The sequence below is a fragment of the Bison bison genome, unplaced genomic scaffold (assembly GCF_000754665.1).
Source record: "Bison bison bison isolate TAMUID 2011002044 unplaced genomic scaffold, Bison_UMD1.0 scf7180017863055, whole genome shotgun sequence".
Classification (NCBI taxonomy): domain Eukaryota; kingdom Metazoa; phylum Chordata; class Mammalia; order Artiodactyla; family Bovidae; genus Bison; species Bison bison.
The window spans coordinates 95,957-104,461 of record NW_011493627.1 but is presented as its reverse complement, the minus strand read 5'-3'; the positions used below and the strand labels follow the sequence as shown (position 1 = coordinate 104,461).

Here is an 8,505-nt window from a genome sequence, read left to right as displayed (position 1 = left end):
GACGGGCTGGTCATGAACTCGGATATCCTCGGTGCTACCGCAGAGGTCCTGATCGAAGACTCGGACTCGGCGGGGCCATAGCCAGGGGCGGACCGGGCGCTGGGACGGCTCAGACTTTGTATTTAAAAGACAAAAAGGACAAAAAAAAAAATTTAAAGCATTTAAAATCTAGTGAAATAACTGAAGGGCCTGCTCTTTCCATTGGGTCACAGCGCGCGCACACACACACACACACACATACACACACACACACCCCTTCTTCTCCCTCTGTCGTCCCCTTTATAAAATTGACGTTGCCTTTCTCAGAAAGCTCGACAAAGAAGCCGCTGCAGCAGCTCTTAAAGGAAGGGTTCTTTCTAAACTCTTTTCCAACCAGGCAGACTTCTGCTCATCAGCAGACGCCCCCTTTCACCCTGTAACTTCAGTGTGCTCTGAATCAGCTTTTAACTCTTAATGATATATTGATGTCCTCTCCGCCCCTCCCCCTCCTCTCCCACTGCCCCGTGGTCCTGGCTTCTACCTTGCAGCACATGTATCTTCCAAGTATCATATGCTTCTAATCTCCGGAGGCTGGCAGCTTGACTTGGCACTTTAGGGCCCCTGAGCAGGGTGAGCTGTTAAAACAGCGCACATCTCTCACCCCCTCTCCCTCGACTCTCTCCAGGTGAAGGAAGGAAGGCAGGCTGCGTGGGGACCACCTCCCTACTCTTGGCCTTCTCCGTCTTCCTTGCCCCCCGCCGCCCAGTCCCTCCATAAGGTTCTCAATGGTGCTCACTTGCTCGCAAGCAGGCTCCCGGCAAGGAGGGGCCGCCCGCCCCGTGGTCTCCGACCATAGACAGGGCTCTATCGGTGAGAAGTCCCAGACTGATGACAGAAATTTGCACTTTGAACATGTGTGTTTTTGTGTTGTGGAACCTGAGATTCCTTATTTATTAATGGAAAGTCTGATTTTTTTTTTTTTTTTGTCTTTGTTGCTATATTTTGTGGGGCTGGGCAAGATTACATTATTCTGACGTGGGGTCCTTTGCATAAGAGGTACTTGTAGAAGGCAAGATAGAGGGTTGAGGAAGCACAGCCAGCCCCTGAAATCATAGCGCTCCAGTGGCCTTTGCAGAAAGCTGGTCCTCAGCACCAACAGAATCACTACAGTGCTTTTCTGGAAGCCTCTTCAGGGAAGGACAGTGGGGGTGTGGTAACTTGTGCTCTTTGAGCTTGCAGAGCATCGAGGTTCAGGAATTTTGAGGGGATGAAGGTTATTCAGGGTCTGAACTACAGAGCAAGGTTTTCTCCTGAGAGTTCTTCATTTGCTTCTCTGTGCCCATCATTTCTCTGTACATAACCCCCCGTCAGCCCAGCTCTGGCCCCTCTGTCTTTGCTGTGTTTCATCATGGGTTCGTCTCAGCTCCCAGTTGTTGAAGGGCACTGCTGTCAGAGAAGGAATCGTCCGAGTCAGACGGTTTTAAGTCACGGGAACTTGTTCTGTTGTGTTTCCCTTGTAATGACACTTCAGAAAAAGGATGTCTTCAGCACAGTGGATAGTCCGCACAATGCTTTGGCCTTCACCTGAGATTCCAGGGATTACCATTGCCCTTGAGGTAGGGATTTTCATGGGTGTATCGCTTACTACTGTCCATGGGAGAGAGACAGTTTTGTACAACTTCATAACTTCCAGAAGACTAAAGACCTATTTTGGCTCATTTTTAGAGAACCAGAAGGGCAGTTTCTATCCTACATACCTCAGAAACTGGAATTAAAGGCTTGCCCTGTTCATTGTTTGTTAGAAATGTATAATGGCTGTTGGAAAGAATGAAGCTTTGCTGAGAACAGAATAAGGAACAGCTTGTTTTTCACAAACACTAAAACTACAAAGTTTGTCAGTTTTCTCTCTGATTTTTCCCCCTCCTAAAAAAAAGGGTAACAAAACGCCATCTCTGAAAGAGGCTTGCTCTACACCCACTGGGTGTGAGTGTTGGATGCCAGGGGGTAGGGAGGGACACGTCTGCAGTCTTAGACACGTGCTGTTTGTGTTCCCTGTGGAGGCTTTGCCATCGCCTCCAGGGCTGGGCAGAGAGTGGAGTGGATGGAAGGAATATGGAATGTGCTTTCCTGGCTGCAGTGAGGACTTGGAGTTGACTTTGGTGTGTGGAGTAGATGTAAAACTACTATAAGATTAATTGGACGGGTCTACAACGAAGTTCTTTCCCCGTAGAAGTCCTAGCAGGCGTCTGTAGCCGACACTTGTCACGGTCACATTTGTCTTATCCTTGGTCTCCGTGAATTACACTTGCAGCGGTTAGCCATCGAATGTTTTAGCCGCCTACACAAAAGCAAACTGCATTTTTAAAAGAAAACTTGGAGACAGAGGGAAAATGTTTTCTTCCCTTTATCACACTCCTCCCCACCAAAAGCAGCTCATCAGTTCTCATGATTTGAAACTCCCCTTCTCACTCTTCATAGCTACCGTTTGCCTGTAATTTGCTTCAATAAATTATTGTAGCAGATTGAGGTGAATTTTCAGGTATTTTTCACGGGTTTAGTTTGTTTTTTTCCTTTTGAGAAAGGGATGCCAGCAAAGGAAAGAGTTGCTTTAAGTGACTGTCACCAGTTTCTCTTCCCTTTAACTTTCTGCTCCTCAGATGTTTACGTCACCATCTTTCTAAGGAACTCAGTCTTAAAATTCTCCGTTTCCTACTCTTAATCAAATTCTGGTACATTTTTAATACCTTCTCCCCGCAGCGTATTCTCCATCTTTAATTGGCAGTTCTGAATTCTGGAAACGTACTTGAAACAGGCGTTGTTTCTCCAGGGTGTGCTTCCCCCTTGTTTGTGGTTGCCTGGGGTTATTTTGCATAATTGAGACTTAATATGTTGCAGAGAATTTAGATAAACACTGGCCAGGATGACTGGGAGTAAAAATAGCTACATTAAGGTATGGAAAAGCACCCACATAGAGCACTTGAACCTCCTTAGAACCTGTTTGGAGAAAAATATAGAGTGTACTAAACCTCACTAAGGTTATTACGGTCAGGCTGTTTGAAGCACCATCTTTCCCTCCTGCCTTTTTCCCACCTTCCAATGTACTCAAGAAAATTGAAAAATTGTAATGAATCAATTTAAAATATTTTATTTCCTAAAAGCCTTTTTTGCCTGTTGTAATGTGCAGGACCCTTCTCCTTTGATGGGAGAGAGACCTGAATCTAGGTCGAAAAGGTTATGTAAAAAGAAACTATAATAAAAGGGATACTCTGCTTTTCAAATCCTTGTTTTCTCTTAATCTAGCTAAGGCATATCCAAAATAAAATGTAAAGAAGAAAAATAAAAATTGTCTTCATGGAAGCAACTGGTCTTCCTTGGTTGTACTGAGTTATAGTTACGCTGGGGTGAAATAATTGATGCTGCTCAATGAGAAAACCAAGTGCCCTCAGAACAGGTTGATGTGGCAGAAACTGTTGTTTGCCCTTGTTGCGAATCATGTAGTTAGCTTTTGACTCTGTTTAGTTCTTGATTTCTAATACTGACATGCCATTCTGATCATTTGGCAAAATTGAAAATCCTTTCCGTGTTTCGACAATCTGGAAAAGGTGGCCATTTTAATGTAGTAAAGGAAGCTGTGGGGTTAATTTCACTCTGATGATGACAATACTCTGATAGCATTTAATATCAGTGCTCCTTCACAAAACTCAATGTTCATAAAAGTACAGAGTTAAAAAAAAAGACTCCTGCTGCCTTCCTTAAAGGCCTGTTGTGACAGTCCCCCGGCCCATTTCTTTCCCTCTGTGTCCCTCGATCGTTGTTTGTGGGACTTTTCCCCTGAGAAGGCATTTGTTTCGATTCACAGGTAGTGTCTGTGATAAAATAGAACTGCTTGATTCATTTGGGGATGAAACATGTGACTCAACCCAGTTGGCATCACCCTGGAACCTACAGCTACATGGGATAAAGTGATGCTGTGAGCACTTAAACTCTGCCTTCGCTTCTCAGTCCCGTTTATTCTGTTATGAATTTTGTTAAGAATTTTCATTTTGTTAAGAAGCAATGTGGTATGACTGGGATAAGGAAGAAGAAGAAAAGCGTGTTGTCACTTGAGTGAGACTGCCTCAGAAATGTTACCAAGTCAGGGTTGGGTGTTTCCTGTCTTTTGGAAGAGAACAGGCCTAAACAGTGCCTGCCTCATCCTGGAAAGGGAGGCACCATGATTGAGATGATAGTGATGCTCCCTTAGCTGACTTGTAATCAAGTGAAAATTCAGTTTTAAACAGAGCAAAAGGGTGGGAGTGGGGAAAGTGCTGTATTTTTACAGGGTCTATTTCATGTAAACTTTGTGTCTCGAAAAATATGAACCACCCAAAGAATGAAATTGGAAAGTCAGTGGGAGAAACAGCTGTAGAATCAAAGACCTATATTTAAATTTTGAACCTAGGTACTGGATTTTGTGCACATGAATTAACTTCTTTAAGCCTGCATTTCATATGTAAAATAAGAAAACTTTATCTTGTAGAACTATTCTAAAGATCAAATAAAGGCTTTAAAGCAGGTAACCATGTTTGGCCCAGGGTAGATGCTTAATGAATGGCAGCTGTATCAGTAATAGTAACAATATTATTGTATACTAGGCCAAAGAAGAGAGGGACCTGGGGGGCACAGGGCGGGTGGTAAAGAGATGGACTGATTGAACGTGTGTATGAAATAGGTCACATTAGGCAGGGCATCCTGAGAGGTAGTGTGACAGCGACCTTGTTGCTAAGTGCGAAAGCAAAACAGTGCCGTGAGGACAAGTACACGAGGCGCTGAGGAGGAGAGGGATGGAGGCAGACGCTGCAGGACAAAAAGCCAATTGAGAAGGGGCCTCTGATTCCACGGGCGCAAAAGTCCACAGCCAGGAATTCGCTGCCGCCTCAGCCAGGCCGGGGGTGGGGGTGCACAGTCCCGTTAGGAGAGAGATGCCCAGTGCATTTGGCCCGCGAGGCACATTTCTAATTGGGACCAGTGTAGACAGACCCAGCTCCCTCGTTTGCTGGGCCTGGCCGTTGAGCTAGGGGATGGCTTTCGCGGAGCATTCGCTGCTCCCCCCTCACCTCCGGGACCTGTGTAGCCGCTCCATCTGGCTAGCACGGAAGATCCGTTCAGACCTGACTGCTCTGGTGGACTCTTACGTAAGTTGCCGACTTTGCCGTTGTCTGTTTTCACTTCTTCTCTTCTGACCCCGCCCTTCATCGTATTTCCGCCCCGTTATCCATTACAGAAGCCCTAACCAAGCAGTTGTTGTAAACACTGGGCACCTGTCGTTTGACACGGCCCTTTCCCTGGAGAGAAGTCCTTTAAGACGTTTCTTTCTTTATGCTATTTAGGAAACATGCTCTTTAAATAAGGAAGTATACGTGGGGTTCTAGGTAGGTTTGTCTGTATGTCTTGGAGGCTGTTCCTAATTTGAATACCTGTCTGAATTCTTCCAGAGTAGATGAACCGTGAGCCCTCCCAAGTGTGGGTTCTTCATGTATATGTTGTTCTGACTTTTTAACTATGTAAACATAAGGCTGAGGGAGGTGCATAGAGCTGGGGGAAGAGCAGTATAAACCAACCAGCTTTTCCTATTACAGTATTAGGGCCCTATACAATCAGAAGTGTTTGTGTGTCTAAATAGAAAGGTCACCTATTAAAAAAAAAGTCTCCTGGAAGAAACCCTGGGGAACTGGGGAGGGTGTCCAGTTCTTAAGGCGCTGACCATGGGGTTAGGTACATTTTCTGTAGAGGAAGATTCCCGTCAGTCTTCACCTAGGGCCTGCCGTGGGAACTGCAGACTCCTGTGGAGAGCTCTGAATTTAAGTTCTCGGAGAGTGGGTTTCTCTTCCTAAAGCCCAAACATTCAGAAATCAGACTTTAAAATACAGATTAAATATATATATAGCTATTGACTTCTCTAATAAATGACTCTCCTCACCAGTGAGAGTGGGCAGTGGAGAGAGCTGTTAGAACAATTCTTTCAAGGCTGTATTTTAGAGCTGCTTAGGTATGGCCAGTGTCTTTAGGTATATTTAAAATACTTAAACTCCAGTATGATGGTAATATTCTAGGTGCCAGCAGGGAGTGTCGAGTGGGGAGGAAAAGCTATTCTAGACCAGACAGTGGCTTTCAGCCTTTGGCACCTAGCAAAAGCTACGATTCCCCCAAGAAAAGTGAACAGGTATCCAAGCGGTGTGTATAAATTCTGGGATGCCAGTCACGGATCCCAAAGGAAGAATTCCTCTTGTAGACTATTTTCTTTACAATCTGGACCCTTGACCAGGGAAGTGAGTAGCGTGCGTGTGGGACTTAGAGGTGACGTGAGAACGGTGGAGTGAGTGCAGGAGGGGTGACGTTTCTCTGTATCCTTGGCCAGATGAAGCATCAGGGTCTGAACGGGAACATGAACCTGGACACTCTGGAAGGCGTGCCGACGGCCAGCTCCAGCAGGTGGAGCGAGCTGACTGAGGCGGAGCGGCTCCAAGAGAACCTCCAGGCCTACCGCGCCTTCCACGGGATGTTGGCCCGGCTGTTGGAAGACCAGCGGGCACACTTCACCCCGGCCGAAGAAGACTTCCACCAGGCGATACACGCTGTCCTCCTCCAGGTGGCGGCCTTCGCGTACCAGCTGGAGGAGTTGATGGCGCTGCTGGAGCACAGGGTGCCCCCCAGGGAGGCCGGCGGGCCGCCCCTCCTCCCTGGGGACGCTGGTCTCTTTGAGAAGAAGCTGTGGGGCCTGAAGGTGCTGCAGGAGCTTTCTCGGTGGACGGTGAGGTCCGTGCATGACCTGAGGACCATCTCTCGACAAAGTGGGGTCCCCGCACGTGGGAGCCGTTGTGCCACCAAGGACAAGAGCATGTAGTGGTCATGCTCCCTCTCCCTCGCTTTCTCTCCTGACGAAATACAGTGTTCTCTGAGGCCTCAGCCTTAGCTTTGAAAACCTCTAAAACCACAGCCATTTTCACAGGGTTGGAGACATGGACAGATGGGCACACAGGTTTATTCTGGGGTGAGTGTGTGTACGTGTGTGTGCGTGTGCCATAAAGGAATGATGGGCACGCAGGTTTATTCTGGGGTGCGTGCGTGTGTGTGTGTCCATGTGTGTGCACGCGCGTGCCATAAAGGAACGCGGACAGGGCAGCATCCCCCCACCGCAGTGTTCCCATCTTTCCTACCCACTCAACAACCTCTGCAGGCGTGTAACAGCCTCACAGGATAAATATATTTTTTAACTCCAGTTGTGGATGACTCTTCTGAGAAGACTGAAAGAGTGAATTAAAAATCATGGACTCTCACCAGCTCAGACTCTCGGATAATAAAGATCGTGATTAGCGTGTGTTGAGTATCTGCTGTATTGAAGCGCCCTGCCAGGGGCTTTACGGGAATCACGACCTCGCACAACCCCGCTGAGGGAGGCGGTGGCATCTCCGTTTGGCAGATGAGAAGACAGGCTGGCAGGAGTGGGTACAGCTTGTTCAGGGTTACCCGCCTAGCAGACCCAGGCGTTCCGCGTCCCAAAGCCCGTGTGCCCTTCACTTCAGAGGCCTGCTTACGGGCCTCTGTCACGGCTCCTCTTTGCCGCAGAGGGTTGGGAAGGGCGTCCGTGTACTCTGTCCCCGGGGCTGAGGAGACAGCCCCCAGCTGTGTCCTGGGGGCGTTAGAGGCAGCGTTAGCACTTGCTGCCGGCACTTGGCCAGGAAGAGAGCAGTGCAGACCCTCAGGTCGGTCCGCCACGCCTCTGGAGGCTGGCGGTGTGCTCTCGAGTACGCGCGGATGCCCTTGGGTGTGCGCTTGGGCACAGCGTCCCCCAGGCTGCCTCAGGCCGCCGCAGTCAGCACCGCAGAGTGACACAGGCCCTGTAGCCCCGAGCTCCCTGAGCGGCGGGTAGGACGCTGCTCGGCTGAAAAAGTGGAAATCCTCCTCCACCGGCCGCGCTCTGGCCTTAGTCACGCGGAGGGCGTGAGGCCCGCTGTGTTCCCAGCGGAGCTTCTGAGGCCACGCAGCACGGCCTGCCTACGCCTCGGCAAAGGGCCCGGCTCTGCGCGTAATGTTCCTGAGAGGAACGCTGACACCGACTCGTGAACGCGGGTGTTACAGGAAAGGCCACTTACAGCCAGCCGGGCTTGCGAGCCAGCGGGGCGGGGCATCAGAAGTCCCCGGGTGTCGCTCCCTTCACAACGCCAGTGGATGCACGCTCAGGGCTGGGCTCAGATCAATCTGGCTTACTTACTTGGGCCTTCTTTTCTTCTTTAAAGGACCACCTTCTTTTCTTCTTAAAAGACTGCGAGTCAGAGAGGGCTGGCTGCCTGTGGGTCTGTGCCCCGCACCCTGTGACCTCAGGGTGCACAGCGCTCGGGAAGGGCTCTGGCACGCAGGGAAGGCGGGGTGCCCGACTGGACTGGAGTCTGAGAGGCGGGTAAGGGGCACGCGGCTGAAGGCCGGCGGGGGCGCAGAAAGCGCTTCCCGAGGAGGCAGGGGGAGGAACAGAGAAACCATGAGAAGAGC

At 49.2% G+C, this 8,505-nt stretch overlaps 1 protein-coding gene across 1 annotated transcript; it reads left to right on the top strand.

The window, feature by feature from the left end:
- The first annotated feature begins 4,639 nt into the window (after positions 1 to 4,639).
- CNTF (ciliary neurotrophic factor) lies at positions 4,640 to 7,332 on the top strand. Its single transcript, XM_010833181.1, has 2 exons — positions 4,640 to 5,153; positions 6,377 to 7,332. Exons 1-2 carry the CDS (start codon positions 5,040 to 5,042, stop codon positions 6,860 to 6,862), a joined length of 600 nt encoding a protein of 199 aa, XP_010831483.1. The 5' UTR covers positions 4,640 to 5,039; the 3' UTR covers positions 6,863 to 7,332.
- The last annotated feature ends 1,173 nt before the right edge of the window (positions 7,333 to 8,505 follow it).